At 28.5% G+C, this 17,165-nt stretch overlaps 1 protein-coding gene across 1 annotated transcript in view; it reads left to right on the top strand.

The window, feature by feature from the left end:
* Positions 1-12,959, top strand: part of LOC107442263 (homeobox protein orthopedia) — a 90,959-nt gene extending 78,000 nt beyond the window's left edge. The window contains exons 3-4 of the mRNA XM_043043188.3: positions 2,706-2,993; positions 12,516-12,959. Coding sequence (XP_042899122.1) covers positions 2,706-2,993; positions 12,516-12,884 — 657 coding nt within the window. The 3' untranslated portion in view covers positions 12,885-12,959. The remainder of the gene's footprint in view (positions 1-2,705; positions 2,994-12,515) is intronic.
* The last annotated feature ends 4,206 nt before the right edge of the window (positions 12,960-17,165 follow it).

Raw genomic sequence — 17,165 nt, 5'->3', positions numbered from 1 at the left:
TATTATTATTCTAAAGCATACTTTAATACTCTTAGGTATTCCGTAGCTTTATGTAACTGAGTCTTTTTGTTAGCAAAACAAAAGGTTTTTAATTGTTCCTGCTTTTGAAAACATTATTTATGACAACAATTAAGTTAGGAATAAAATAATTTTTATTGTCATTCTACAAATTCCATAAAAAGCACAAAGAAATGGAAGAAAGAGCAACATTATACTATAAAGCAGAATTTCTTGTACTAGTATTTTATGTCACCAACTCGTAGAATATGAGATTAAAAAAATCAGTATATCTTAAAATGAAAAATAAGTTGCTTATCACCGAGACAAAAGCTTCGATATTATGTTGGAATAAAAGTATAATTGAAAATTAAAGGCAGACAAAACTTTATGAAAACTTACGAATGTTAAGTGCAAACTAAATAACGAGAACATGAAAATAATTGCTACTGTTTTAACAACACTGTTACTTTTTAAATGAGTGTTACTATTTTAATATCTGCAATGTTTTTGTCTTATAAAGTGAATCTGGGAAAAATTAACCTCAAACTGCTGATATTTTTCAAAGTATTTATATTTTTAAAATTACAACCTTGCAAGAGGTCATTTAATCAATAAGTGCTTCCTACTTCTAGAGCAGTGGTTTTCAACTGGCGACCTGGGGGCAGCATCCGGCCCGCGAACTAAAATATATTAGTTGTCATTTTTTTTGCGGACAATTTTCGTGAAAAATCTGTATGGGTTTAAAATACTTTTCTCGCAAATAAAAACCTACTTTCTTCGTTTCTGTGAAATTTAACATATCAACGGTGCAAAAAAATTTATTTCTCAGGTTTTGCATCCAAGAAAATATTTATTCAAATACAAAAACACTCTTTTTTATTTCATTTTTTGTGTATTTTGTGAATATGATTTAACATGTGTGTATCAGAAATTTTCTCGAAAAAATTCTCCGATTTCATTTAACTTTTTGAAACCACTCATTTTGGACGAAAATATTTACGCACACGTTTGTAAATTTTAAATGTAAATATCTATGCTCTGGTGGTTGCAGCAGACAAACCTCAATTTTCTCTTTGAACATTTTGTGTGCTACTATGTTAAAGGCCTGGTTTCTTAGGACAGGACGCCGTCAGCTGGAAATCAGCGCTAACCTCTGATTGGTCCATTCGTGAGTTTGATAGTATACGTCATCGAACGCTCATCTTGAACTACAATTACCGTCCAACTCAACTGCAGTTGGATTACAACGTGACGTTACCCACAGAAGCAATGGCGGACAACATCCTGTTGCACATTGAAATCAGCCAAGATTTTGATTTTGACATTAAACATAGCTTCTTCATTAAACATAGCACTCTTCATTTAGCTCAGCTATAATGTGTTTTTTCTTGGACAAAGTCATTATTTGTTCTCTAAAACACTGGTCGACAATAACAAAATCAATACAAATTCAAAATAAATATTTGTTTACGTTATTATCGCATGCGCAATGAGAGATAATGTCTGCGTTGGACCGACTGCTCACGCTGAGCTAACAAAAAAGTATTTTTTTGGCGTCAGATCTACGTCAACTTTCCGCTGACGCCCAGATAAGGCGTTAGTTCTAAGAAACCAGGCCTTGAGCTAACAAACCAGTATTTTGTAGGCGTCAGCGTGACGTTGACGTCCCGCTGACGCCCAGATAAGGCGCTTGTCCTAAGAAACCAGACCTTAAGCTTTAATATCAACCTTTTTAAAGTTTTATATCTTAACAAATAGATATCTGTTGCACATTAATTGCTTAATACATAGCTGCACATTAAAGTTATTGTAGCCCGAATTTCTTAATACGCAATTAAATATTTTTAAAAATCTACTTCTTATTTTAATTTGTAATTCAATGCTTTTGTTTTGTACAACTTGGTAAAAATCTGACAGTAATATTTAATGTTCTTTGAAACATAAAAGAGTCTTACATAAAATTTTGATAAAGTTGCGGCCCGCGTTTTTAATTGTGGCCCCCGGTCTCATGCAAGTTGGAAATCCTTGCTCTAGAGCCAAACTTAAATTTAGCAGCTTTTTAAAACTTTTATATAAAAAAAGGACATTTTAAGCAGTAAAATTAAGATTGAAATTTCTGCATCAACAAATTAACATCAGTCAACGAAAATTTGCTGCTGTAAAATATCCAGTGAAAAAATAATATTTGATAATTTTCCTTTTCTCAAAAGGAAAAAAAAAAGTATTCGAAAACCTCCTTCATCAAATTATTATACTTGGTAAAAGAGATCGAAAACTGAAGGAGTCCTACTATCAAAGTCCAATGTGTCTTTATTTATAGACCCTCTATGCCTTGTTAAGGATGAGGGAAGTTAAAAAATCGAAATAAATATAGTTAAGGTCCTCACTACTTCTCCATAGCGCATGGAAATGTATTTTACCTGATTTGCCCCTCTCGGCCACTGTGGTTTTTCTTGTTCTGTTTTCAACTTTTGTCTCTCTCGGTCTCTGTATTTTTCTAGATTTGCTTTTCAACTTTTTCATTTTTTTTTATTTTCTGTTTTTAACCTTTTGTTTTGTATTTCAAATTACTTTCTTTATTCTCATTATCATGAGGTAAGTCTTGAAAATGAGCGCCTATTCTTGAGTGACTGAAATATGTCATCTGTCGAATATATCAAAAATGAACTTTTTTCTAAATGAATAAATTATTTTTCTTCTTTTAGGTATGGTTTCAGAATCGAAGAGCGAAATGGAAAAAACGGAAGAAGACCACAAACGTTTTTCGAAGTCCGGGTGCTCTCTTGCCCTCCCACTCTCTACCCCCATTCGGATCCATGGGCGACGGCTTCTGTTCCTTCGGACCTGCGACTGATACGCGGTGGCCCATGTCCCAGATGGGTTCTCCAGGACTTCCCCTGGGTCCATCCCTTTCCAGGCAACCTGCTTTGGCGCAGTCACTTTCACAACACAGTGCGGCAGCAGCAGCTGCGGCTATGGGAGGCATGAATCAGGTACGTTTCAGGAAAATACTGAAAAATTCATGTACTTGTCTGAATTCTTTTAAATGGAACAGATGACCTATCTATATGGAACAAAGTTATTTTTTAATTATTTACTAATGAATTAAGTATATTTTGAATGAGAGAGTTAATAATAATGTTTAGCAATCAGTCAAAGTTATCAAGATTTAAAAAAAAAAAAAAAAAAAAAAAAAAAAAATTATTTCTTCAAGATATTTTGAATTTATGAAGATCTTTAGATCTTTAAAGAGCCCTTTTTAAACCTTTATAAAATTTATTGATTTATGGTAACATTTGTTTTCACTTATTTATTTCAAATATTTGCTCATATTTATTTTGACATGAATCTATTAAGATTCCATAAGCAACCATAAGATATAATTAACTTCACTATTCTGACTTTGAAGAAATAAAATTTAATAAGCTAGTGCAGTGCTTGCCAATATTTCTTTATTTCAAAATCAATCTATGGAATATTCAGTAAAAAAATGACTATATATATATATTAATGGTATAAGCAAAACAATACAAACAATCTGTAGACGCTTTTTTGTTGCAGAAAAATATTATTTAGCCCTATGGGCTTAATCCACAAGGTACGTTAGAAAAATTTGGTGAAGCATAACAAAATTAATAAATGAAATAAAACGTTGAAAAAATAAATTTGTTTTAGCTCAAAATAACATCAGTTAGTCACAAAACGTTTTGACATCGTCGATACGGCTTCTGGGAAGGCGTCTGTGATCGATAGAAACACACACGTCATCAATTAATGCAACGTAAAACAGATCTTGCGCTTACCCAAATCTTTGTGAATGACCTGTTACTGATAATTCCCGATTACTTATATACATCGGCAATATTGCGACAAATCACTTTGTTCTTCTGGAAACTGTCGGCCGTCACATTTGCAGAGTGTCAAATCTAACATGATGATTCATTTTCTAAGCTTTCTTTGCCCTGACGAAAATATATAATCCACATGTAAATTAAATTTAAATCCACAAGATGTGTTGGAAAAGTTTGGTAAACGAAAGCATAAAAAAATTAATAAAATGAAATAAAAATGAAGAAAAAAATAGGCCTCTGTGATTGACGGAAGCACACACGTCATCAATGAATGCAGCGTATAAACGGATCTTCTTGCCCAAATCTCTACGATTTTCTTGCCCAACCGAAATATTTACATCAGTCATAAGGGCATTTTCGACTCACGGTGTCTGTTCCGTACACATGTATCAATATTGTACTAGTTCCCAATTTGTGGCAAATATTTTATATTTTTCTTTTTCTTTTTTTTTTTCATTTAAATGTGACGTTTGGCCTACTAGCAATTCAATTCCTCGTTGAAAATAAATTTTGCCTCAGTTTATGTGACCGTTGCAATTTTTCTCACTCTGCACATTTACTTGTTTATTTATTTACACACTTATTCCTTCATTCATTTAATTCATTCATTTAATTTATTCATCTATTTCTTTAATTTAATTATTTAAAAACAAGTATTTTGGATAGAGCTAATTTTCATAAAAACTCTGGTACCAATATTGTTCACAGGCATTGAAAGAAAATAATGGTAATAGCCTTATTTTATACACATTGTCCGAAAATAATGCGTATCAAAAATTATAAATATGAAATATTTAGGTTTAAAAAAATGCTGAGCTATCATAAATTTATTTAAAAAATAGCAATCGATTCAACGAAAGGAAATTCTAAGATCAAAAAATTAGATCAAATAACAAATTTATCCCATATACACATTCTCCAGTGCTCTTTATTCAATAAAAATTACATTTCTTAAGAGTTTAATTATGATCAATATCATTTCAAATTTCTGAAATAATTATAATTTCTGGATCATTCGTAAATTCTTTTTTAAATTTTATGTATTTCATAAAAGTTTTAATTGAAATGTAATTAAAAAAAACTGTATGTTAAAGCTCTTATCGTTAGTTATTTACTTCAGAAATAAAATATAGCATCCACCGCCATTATAAATAATTATAATTAACCCTATAATTAATAAGTGAATAATAAATTGAAGCCCCTATAGTCCAAGTGAAGTTAAAATCTAATCACTATATTAAATAAAGACTTTACGATATAGAAAATTAATATTCAATGGCAATATTAAATAACTTATTCATTTAAACAAACATGCAGTTTTAAATTAATTTAATTCGCATTAAATTTTTGTTGTTCATGGTTTTTTCCCATGATAATATGAAGTTAACTGTAAAGGCATTTGCAATAAATCATTCATGCAGTTGTTTCACACATTCTAATACCAAAATATTTTTGAAAAATTTTCTCAATTTTCAAAAAACTCTCAAGTTTAACCGTTCGGAAATCAAAACAAACATTTTTATTTGCTTAATTACATAATTGTACAGAGTTCAGATGTATCATTAAAATTTTTATATTTATTAGTTCTTTATGAAAAATTATTATGATCGAAATTTGCAAATATTATGTAAAAATGTGTTTTAACAATAACTTAACTCCTTGATAAGAAAATGAATTTAGTATTATCTTTAAAAATGCAAAAAAATATTCTCCGGTATAATTTAACAATAATGAATTTATGTAGCAATTATATTTGATTTGTATTAAATATATTAAGCTGTGTTGTAATTATAATTAAATCCATTATCTATAAAAACTTTCAATAATATTTATTCTAAAAGAGACCGGTAATTTCCATGCTGAATTAAACTTAAAGAGAATGGGTCTTTTTTTAAATTAACTTTCAATTCTCAAAAATGTTTTCAAAGAAATTTAAAATAACGAAGTTTTTAATTGATACTATTAATTAAACTTTGCAGTATTATAGTGAAGCACCATCAAATCTCAAGTGCAGTAAAATGAACTTATTTTACGCAATTTTAATTAATAAAAGCCAAAATTAAATATATACTTATCATGATTGAGTATTTTTAATCATAAGAAGACACAATCTTTCAGCAACAGTAGAATATTCCCCTAAGGCTGACTACTACCATCCTTGCAACTGAAATTTAATCATTAAAAATATTGATTTTTTTTCCTAGAGTGAAATTGGTTTATCTTCTCAATTATGATTATTCTTTTTTTTTTTTTAATAAAAGTTTTCATAGTCTGCTAGTAAGCTTGCTGTGATCCACCAATTTAAAGGATATTTGCTTCTTTTTTTTAAGCAGAATACTTATTATGCGTTATAGAGCATTTCTTTTCGTTTAAAGATTTTAAAATAATTTTCAGACGTATTAAGTTTACTTAAAATAATTAATTCCATATGGCAATAGGTTAATTCTATAATATTTAAAATGACATAATTAATTTGTTACATTTAAATGTTTAACAAATTAGCGTCAACTCTGATAATAACTATACTTCTGAAAAAATCTTATTGAATCTGAAAATTAGAAATAAATATACCAAAACTAATTGTAAAGACTCTTTACAATATCATAAAATTTTTCAAAAAAGTCTTTTTATAATAAGAAATAAGGTCTCAATTGAAAAAAAATCACTATTTCTGTTTGAAAATAAGTCAACTTTATATTATATCCACGAATTAAGCAAATTTAAAGGACACTAAATAAAATTAAGCTACTAATATGTATATAATCTAATATGTATGTAATCTAATATATATAAATGATTCTGATAAGTATTTTTATGATAGTATACAAGGATTAGAGGACCCCACGCCTTGCTCACCAGCCCCTCTTCTAAATTGTTTCCACGGTTTTCTTTGGATTGCTTTGCAATTCGAAGATACTTATCTCGCTTATGGAGTACTTAAGTATTTTAGTCTAGCTTTATATGAATGGTGTTGTTCTTTTTAAAATGTAAATCTATAACTATATTACTTATACACTGTTGAAGTTTTCTCAGAAAAAATGACCAAATAACAATTTACTTCCCTATTTTACCATATTCAAAGAAAACAGTCAAATATCAATAAACAAGATGGTAATCAAACCGTTAACAGTGAGAAAAACCGTTTAGCAACTGCTTTCACCCAATACGGCTAAACAACTAGAATCTTATCGTACCAGCTGAGCCCACCTAATAAAGCCACTTAGTTCTTTGCAACCGCCTACATATTAAAGCCGAGAGGGCTAATCTCTAAGTCTCATGACCAACAGAACTGGGGTTCGAGCCCCAGCATTGACAACACAATGTTTCCTCCATCCTGTACCTTCCAATTAGTGTCCTGAACTGTCCAATGCCTATTACCTGACGGACAGCCTTGCTCCTATCTCCAGTTAAATTTCTTTTTTTTTCGGATTTGAAACCATCCTAATTGTAAATGGTTAAAAAAACGATAGAGTTTTATATTCATGATTTTATAACCATACTAGTTGTAGATGGTTTCAAAAACGTAAAGATAAAATTGTTCTTTACTTTGAACTTTACGGTTAATCGAATGGACAGACGGTTATTTTATTACAACTTTAAAATGAAAATTTTAGTAGGGTACATCTTGCGAAACCTTTGATTAATAGACATTTCATTCGTTTTATATGCATTATGATCTTTTATTTATATAGATTTCAATTCAACAAAGAAATTACGCTTAAAACTAAAAATTCATGGAATTTCTCTATCTACAAGACTAAAAATTATAGTGTTTGAAGACGCAGTAGTTTTATAATTTTATTAAAAGTTCGTTAACGGGACAGAAAATTCGAGACCAAAACGTCCTGTTTAGCATTATTTACGAGTATTTTCTCTAACATTTAGTATAAATAATCTTTATTCAATTAATTCATATAAAAAAATTTAGATATTACAAATGTTATTTCAATTAATACTATATTTATAATAGTATTTATATATTGTATAACCACAATTTTGAATATCTGTTATTAAATAAATTTTATCTTTATTATTGTTAAACTGAAATTAAAACGAGACAATTTATATTCCTATTTTTGTATGTCTATTTTTAACCATTTTTTGTACTTGTGTTTTCAAATGTATTAAAATGTGTTTAGTATTTAAACTGTTTCTAGCTTTACTTCGAATTATTTATGCATTTTCTAAATTAGTACGTATTCAGTTTGGATGCCGCTTTACGAAACACTAGTTAGCCACTTCTAAAATTAATTCATCAATATAAAGCCCCTTCCTTCATCAATAACACTTTCAAAACAGTTTCGTGTAAATATATTTTTCATGATGATTGCTTTTCTTACTTTGGCTGGTAATTTTTAATTTTCAAGTAAATTATCAGGCTGCATACGTATTAATTGAAAAAAAAGAAATAATTGAAAAATTTTAATGAGCGGTTGATCTCGTTGCAGACTCCAAATTACATTGCCAACTACAGCAACTTCAGCGGGGGCAATGGCACCACAGCTATGTGGAATGATGCAGCTCGGTGGCACCATGACGCAAGTTTTTAAGCCGAAGATATCGCCAAATTGTCCACAAGGTACCCCCATTATGTACCCCCCCCACCTCATTATGCACCCTAAATCGAGAACAAAAATATTGAAATGTTAAAGATGTGTTAAATCCTTAATTTCAAAGATTTTTACTATTTCTAACAATATTTTTTGGTAAAAATTGTTTATAGAAACAGTCCTTTCCTTTCTATATAAATATTTATAACCCATCCCTTAAAATGATGTTCTTATGGTAAAATTTATATTTAAATAAATAACATCTCAAGTTTTTCTGTTTATATCTAACTGATATTCTTTTTCATGTAGTTTTTAATGCATCATTTTTTATCGTTAGGTTTATTTTTAATAAATCAAATTTATCCGTGCACTAACTACTAAAAATTTATAAACCTGTAATTTTAGTTTTTTTCGATATTGTTTATTCAATTCTTGCTTTTTAAATAATTGGTATTTATAGGAAAATTTATGCTATTAATCAATGCGCTAAAGTCAAAAGCTTTTCTCTGTAACTATTTTAATGCATCTAGGTTATCTTGTGTTTCGTAAAGCGGTAAAATTGAATACTTTAAAATTAACAATCTCTTTTATTATCTATAATAATCCAACAAAAATAACAGTGACATAGCGACCATTTGATGTCTTTTATAAAATAGTCGGCTTACTCATTTTTTGAGATGACTGAAATTTTAACTTAATTTTGTTATAAATTTGAGAAAAATGAACTAATAAAGCCGAATTTATAATGCGAATATTCTTTCGCGCACGATTAAATGAGAATGAAATTGTATAATTTTTAGTCAAATTAGGATTTGATTATCTCCAGAAGTATGGTAGACATAATAACTAAATTAGCTTAAGCGTAAATATAAAAAATGCTTGATTTATTGAGATATTTAATTTGATTGAAACCAATTTACATTTTAAATAAACTGTTTAACTGAGCAAGAATTACGATATCTTTAAAGTATTTATCGGTCACTTATTGTTTTGTATTTTCTTATTATTGGTAAATGTGAGTTATTTTAATTAGTTATTGTTTAGTTTTATGTCATTAATGTAAAAAGTCGGTAGCAACAAAACTGAGATTCCGTGAACGCCTTAACCCTAAACTAGCTATTACGGGAATACTTTTTAGTGTTAATAGAGAATAGTACAATGCATTAAAAACTTTTGAAAGACTTCACGCCTTAAGTATCGTACGTTCTTCAGACGCAAACACTTTAATGTGTAGTAAAAATGAAGCTTCAATCCTGTAAATGGGTAAATTTATAATACTTTTTGACCTTGACATCTTTTTCTCGAAATTCATCAATAAAATATGAAATGCCTTTATGTTTTGGAAGCAGTGGACGCTGCCTCCAAGAATTTAATTCAGTTAATCAGGCATTCGTTTATAAATCCTTCCAATTCTCTATTAATAAATGAACTGACCCCAGTGCTGACGTAAAATATCCTCAGTGGTTGACGGATCATGAGTTAGAGTCCCCATTCCGTTAGGCTAAGCGTGGAAGGTTTTAGTGGTTTTCCTCTCCATGTAACTAAAATGCGGGTTAGTTCCATCAAAGAGTCCTCTACGAAGGTAAATTTCCCTCACTACTTTATCCAGGAGTTCCCTGGTCTTCTGGATTGGGTTCAAAATTACAGGGCTACGGAGCAGAACATTTGTAGACGTAAACCCAAAATTGGGTCGGTTGTAACTACGGCTATAAAATATAAATAAATGAACTCCGAAATTTAAAATTTTGAAAACATTACATTCCTTCCAAATCGCAAAGGCAAGTACTGTTAAGCCGCTCTTCCCCTCTTATATTTCTCTCCCTCTTCTACTAATGACTTAGAAACAAATTGTAATTTTTTCTTAATTTCACTCACCCGATAAGCAATTGCATAGTATATTCTTTCTCTTTTCTAAATCTATAATCTAAAAAATTAGCTTCTTGGCGTATTAAGTTTTAATTTTTTAAAAAATCTAATGTTGAATATCTGAAATTCAGAAAATTCTTTGTAAATTTGTTTATTGAATAAAACTTATGTTTTTTCTTCGATTTGAACGATTTTTTAAAGCTGTAAGGCAAGTTTCAGACTTAGAAAAAATTTTTAATTATAATAAATTTGTTCAAAATTAAACTAACTGAGGGTTTTTTAAATTCCATAATACGCACAAAAAATGCTAGTGTTAAATTTTTATCAATGTAATTGTGATTTGTGTTTTTGAAGATAAAAGTTGACGGTATAGTTATCCTTTTAGTTAATTAATTATTAAAATAACCAAACCCTCATGTTGTGCTTAAAATTTCGTCTTGACCAGATTATATAGAGCTATTTACTCTGATTTTTTATCAAAACAAAATTATTGTTTCAAGTCATTTTAAAACTTTTTTAACTACCAATGTTGAACAGCAACCCGTTTTTGGGTTTATGGCTTTCAGTATTCCCCGTTGCCTCATGATTTGGAACTCAACACAGTAGAACTCCTGGATCAGGTATTAAAACAAACTAGCCTTCTGATTGAACTTTGTGATGGAACTAGCTGATATTTGCTTTACTTGGTGAGGAAAACCATGGAAACCACCAATGGTTAGCCTTATCTCAATTATATTCTTATCCGTGATCTATGTACCACTGGGAATATTTTACGTAAGCTTGGTGATTGGTGTGAGGCTGGAGTAGAGTTTTAATCGACCGGTAGCCGATGGGATTCGAACCTGGGTCACCTTGGGAGGGGAGTACTATAACAAAAGTACTAATATCGATTTTACTTTTGAAATGAAATAAAGAAATGTAAAAGTGCATTCTAAATAAGGAATTGTAAGCAAAGATGTGCTCATTTTAATCGAAAACACATAGCATAAAATCTTTACAGAAATTAACTGAATGCTCCCGTATTTTAGTTTAACCCATATATTGATATATTTTTAATTCTATAATTCCGTATACATGGTGTTTCTTAATCTATGCTCTTAATATATATTTTTATAATCCGTGTCAAAAAGAAAATGTTTAAACTTAAACAGAAAATGGTAATAAATATTTAAGTAAAAAGGAACAATTTATCAATCGATACATAATATCGGCAAAGATGGAATTAAACTCACTCAAAACCTGTTAATCAGGAAACTGAAGTGTGTTCTTAATTTCTTATGTAAAATAAAATAGTTAAAAACGGAATTTAACTGGCCAAAACCTGTTAATGAGTCAAATAAAACTGTAATATGTTCCTAATATCTTTTATAGTAGAATAGTTAAAAATGGAATCAAGCTCAGCAAAACTTTTTACTTACTCAGATAAATCGTGTAACGCGTTCCTAAGAACTTATATAGGGTAGAATAGCAAAAGGAAACGCATTGCGTTTCATTCCAGAAACAAATATGTTTCATTTAAACTCCACTTTTCCTGTTATTGACCTTGATACGTATGTTTGCTAACATGTTTATTTTTTCATATTAAGAGATTATATATATTAAGAGATTATATATATTAAGAGAAACATTATTCATCATTGAGATTTCTTTAATTTACAAAATCAATTATTGATAAAATCAATTATTGATAAAATTTGTACTTACAGGGGAATAATATATATATATATATATATAGCTGTACAAGCATGCTAGGTCATCGATGCCCCAGATTCTTCAAAATAATAATAATCTATCTCTTATAACTCATTTAGTTAAGCTTTTCCCCATAAAACTATTTGGTTAAAGCAAAATTTAAAAAAAATCATTAAATATACATCATAAGCTTATATTTAAAACATGTTAAGGTATTATTCAGGCCATGATGAAATCAAGAACATTCAGTTGAAAGCAATGAGCAATCATTGTGAAAGACCGATCTCCAGTAAAGTGTGGTGACTTTATCCCAATCTTCGGTTTTGTTCAATATTTGAGCAAGATTTTGTTTATGAGAGCACATTGGTTTCAGCTAAGCTAGTCGCCATTATTTGTTAAAACGTTGAACTCTATTTTTAATTGTGCAATTCGCACCCCTTAACAAAACGTTTCAATGAGAAGCATTCAAAAATATATATTAAGGGCGATGATCACCAAACACCCTTGTATGTATGCTTGTTATGAAAAAATTAATAATTTTGAATTTTTATTTCAGTATATGGCTGTACAAGTGTCTTCCCAGCTGGTTCCCAATTCTCTGCCCTCCATCACGACGAGCACCTCCTGCTCACCCATGTACCAGTCGCCTATGTATGGGGGACTCAACTCCCTTAACACAGGGGGTCCCACTGCAGTCGCCCCACCCACAGGACTAGCGCCCGTTACAGCGGGTATTGCGGCGGCTGGCATGCCGACTGCATCAGGGGCGACGCCGCCCAGCTCCTCAGGCTCTTCGTCGCCGCCCCAACTCGCCTGCGCCATGGGCATGGGACCGGAGACGAATGACGTGTGGCGGGGTACCAGTATCGCCTCATTGCGGCGGAAAGCGCTGGAGCACACCGCCTCCATGTCCGTTTTTAGGTGAAGAGACAGGGTCACAACACATACTATTCGAGGTAATTGACAGCTGCATAGGCGAAATAAATACTCATTTCAAAAACAGTTCTTTCTATGACAGCAAAAACGGTTGTAGAAAGAAGGAAAAAAAAACGAATGTAGCTTTGTGTTTTTATTGTATCTTGTCACTACAACGCTGGTTCACGGTGAAAATAACTTTATTACTGAATCATTAATTACTTTTTTCCTGCGGAAACTAAAATTGTACTTGAGATAGAAAATTTTACCTGAAATTTAATGAGAGTGATTAAGAATAAAAATTTAACTTATTTCCAAGATTTTTGAAGATTTGTTTTCAACACAGAAAGTTTTCTTTTTTTTTAAGCCCCTATTTCAAAAACTTTTAACCTTCATTTCAAAACATCTTACTAAAAGTATTTTATTTTAAGCATTAATTTATTTGGTTTTACAGATAAAGGAATTTTTTTTTAGAAAAAAGTTTACAGATCTGTTATGAAATTAAAATGATGGTTTCATTTTCATGTTTTCATTTTGATGGTTTTAATTTAAATTGATTCGTTTTTAATGATGATTTTAATTTCATAACTGATTGAAGATTTGTTTTCAACGCATCACTTCAAGTTTTCCTTTCTTTTTTTTTTAACCCTTATTTCAAAATATTTTAACCTTCATTTCAAAAAATCTTGCTAAAAGTATTTTATTTTAAGCATTAATTTATTTGGTTTTACAGCTAAAGGAATTTTTTTTTTTTTTAGAAAAAATTGACAGATCGGTTATGAAATTAAAATGATGATTTAATTTTCATGTTTTCATTTTAATGGCTTCAATTGAAATTAATTCATTTTCAAAGATGATTTTAATTTCATAACTGATTGATGATTTATTTTCAACGCATCACTTCAAGTTTTCCTTTCTTTTTCTTAACCCTTATTTCAAAAATTTTAACCCTTATTTCAAAAATTTTAACCTTCATTTCAAAACATCTTACTAAAAGTATTTTATTTTAAGCATTAATTTATTTGGTTTTACAGATAAAGGAATTTTTCTTTAGAAAAAAGTTTACAGATCTGTTATGAAATTTAAATGATGATTTAATTTTCATGTTTTCATTTTGATGGTTTTAATTTAAATTAATTCGTTTTTAATGATGATTTTAATTTCATAACTGATTGAAAATTTGTTTTCAACACATCACTTCAAGTTTTCTTTTCTTTTTTTTAGCCCTTACTTCAAAGCATTTTAGCCTTCATTTCAAAAAATCTTACTAAAAGTATTTTATTTTAAGCAATAATTTATTTGGTTTTACAGTTAAAGGAATTTTTTTTTCTAAAGTTGACAGATCAGTTATGAAATTAAAATGATAAATGTGATTAAAAAGGAATTCTCATTCTATAGAAAGATTGATATAAAATGGGATTTATTAATTTATTTTATAGGTTCGTGCAAGTAGCAACTCATAAACAATCTTTGTATTTTTTTTTTATGTTGTCACTACAGCATCAGGTTTGCACTGAAAATTACTAATTACTTTATTACTGAGGAGTTATTTTTTTTACATACAACTGCTACTTAAGCTAAAATTACCTGACTTGTAATAAAAAATTTACCTGAAATTTGATGGGAATATTTTGCAATCAAAATTAAACTTAGTTTCAATAAATAGATTTTTAAAGATTTGTTTTTAACATAGCACTTTAAGTTACTCTTTTTAATCCTTATTTCAAAACATCCTACTAAAAGTATCTTATTTTATGCCGTAATTTATTTACTTACAACTAAAGGAATTCACAAAAAATTGACTCATCAGTTATGAAATTAAAATTGTAATTTTGATTAACTAAGAATTTTTATTCTATCAAATGTTATAAAAAAGAAATTTATCGTTGCGTTGGAGTTTTATGGTCAAATAATAATAGAGTACTAATTCGTGCTAAAACACTAATATGTTTTATCCCACTGTGTTGCCAATTAATCGTGATTTCGAAACTTTGTGAAATCTCGCCAAAGTTGCCTAGTTTTAAAAAAGTGAATTTCTGAATTAAAATCATATGCATTAATGAAAAGCATTGAAGTTATTTTTTAATGTATTTATACGACTTAACTGTAGCATATTAGTGATGCATTATTTTTATTTAAAAAGTTCAAACTATCAACACTTTTGATCAACTAAATGGGATTATTTTCTGAAAATTTTACAAATCTATAATTCTTTTTTAGTTAATATAAATGTAAGCATTTATATCAATTATAATTAATTATAGTAACTCCAGGCAACTGAAAAAAAAAATTTCAAATGGTATTTTTACTGTATGTTTATACCATAAAAATGTTTAAATGCTATAGATTATAATTCATTATAACAATTATAATTAATAATACTAATTCCAATCAATTTTCACAAAAACTTTCAAATAATATTTTTACTGCATATTTATACAATAAGAATATTATAAAAGTATTTTCTGAGAATTTTTAATTTGTAAGTAAATAAAAGTTGTAATTTATTTAAAATGAATATAAATAATTTTATCGATCAATATCACATCAGTGATCGATAATTTTAAATAGAAACAAAAAAAAAATTTAATTTTTTTTTCTTCAAAAAGCAGATTGTAAATTGTTAACTGTTAAAATAGTAACTGTTGATTGATGTTATACTCTAAAAATCTACTCCAATTTCGTGAAATACCTCAATTTTTGAAGGGAAAAAAATGAATTTCTGCTATGCAGCTGTCTCATCATATGTGTATAACAAACATAAACTCACCTCGTTCCATTTGTACATAGATATTAATACAGAGTTCAATTGTACCCACTGAATAAACCAGTGGTTAAAGATTGTATTATCATTTGGTAAACCTATTGTACAGTTTTAGCATGAAATGAAGTTTACCAGTTTTTTAAACTAAATGTGTGTACATTCATATTACTGTTTTCTCTACTCTTCGAAAGAGATGTTATTTTCATCCCATTTGTCCAAATCATCATACAGGATTTTAGTGTGAGAAAAATGTTTTGAAAATTTTAGAAGGTGAAAAAAAATAATAATAATTTTATTTTTACATGCAACATTTGTTCTGTGTTTAATTTGAATATGATAAGATGGATGACGTTTTTTATAAAGTAAATTGCATGTTTTTAGTATCAATTAATATTTCCTTATCAGTATTAAATAAAAAAAATTAAACTGCTGTTTTACTTAAGTATAAACGCACAAAAATTATCTGTGTAGTAAAATTTTATGTTGTAATTGAAAATGATAGCTTTACTTAAAAGAACCAAAACGAACATTTTATAAAAATTTTAGAATTGTTTGCCTAATAATCTTTGAATATTTTTTTTTATTATTTTAAAAGAAATAAAATTTAGCAAAAGTGTTGAAAAATGTGATAACTAGCATTACATACAATTTTTTTATGTATATAAAAATACTTATACATTGAATAATTATGTAAATAATTTTGCATAAATGCAAAATAGTATATGATTTTTGCTTTTTTTCATTAATTAATATTTCAGATTGGAAAATTTACTATTATAGAGTTATATAATTAAAGCCTAAAAACTTTCAGACTTTGTAATGGAATTTTGAATGTAATGTTATTTTTTGTATTTCTACTGCAATACTTATATTTAATTTCTAATGTTTAAATTAAATAACCGTTCAATAAAATATTAAACATTAATTAACAATTTTTTACTCTGTGTTTCAGTACCAGATCCTCCAATACAATAATTTCAGAAATATTTAAATAAAGTGAAAGTAGACATTAAAGTTTGAAATTAAAATTCAAACTAGAAAAATAAAAACTGAATTAAGTCTGTAAGATTCTGACTAAATCAGTTAAAATTCAGGAGAAATTAAAAATATCAAAGCCAGTTAATTTTTCAGAGGAAAAAAAAGGCGAATTACTAGGAGTCACTAATACTGTTTAGCCAAAAAAAATAAATTGACCTTTTGGCTTTTAATCCCAACTTACTATAATTGTAAGATTTCAGTATTGTTTTGCCTTCTTAGATATTTATGACTCTTAATGTATAATTTTTTGCTTTATTTCTGACAACAATTTTAAGAATTTAGAAGAAAGGCAGAAATTAAGGAACACCATGTACATTATTTTTTTAGACTCCTTATAATTGTTATTTAATTGATTTTACTTTTCTAATTTTATTTGTTATAATTCATATAAAGTTGTGCTTATTAAAAATCGTATTAATTATTTGATTGCTAAACTTGTTAACACTTCAGTAAATTCGAAAAAAAACAACATTATATCGTTATAGTGGA

Source organism: Parasteatoda tepidariorum, chromosome 7 (assembly GCF_982258835.1).
Source record: "Parasteatoda tepidariorum strain Cologne lab strain chromosome 7, Ptep-v5.0, whole genome shotgun sequence".
Lineage (NCBI taxonomy): Eukaryota > Metazoa > Arthropoda > Arachnida > Araneae > Theridiidae > Parasteatoda > Parasteatoda tepidariorum.
The sequence above is the reverse complement of the archived record's forward strand: the minus strand, read 5'-3'. Positions and strand labels throughout refer to the sequence as shown.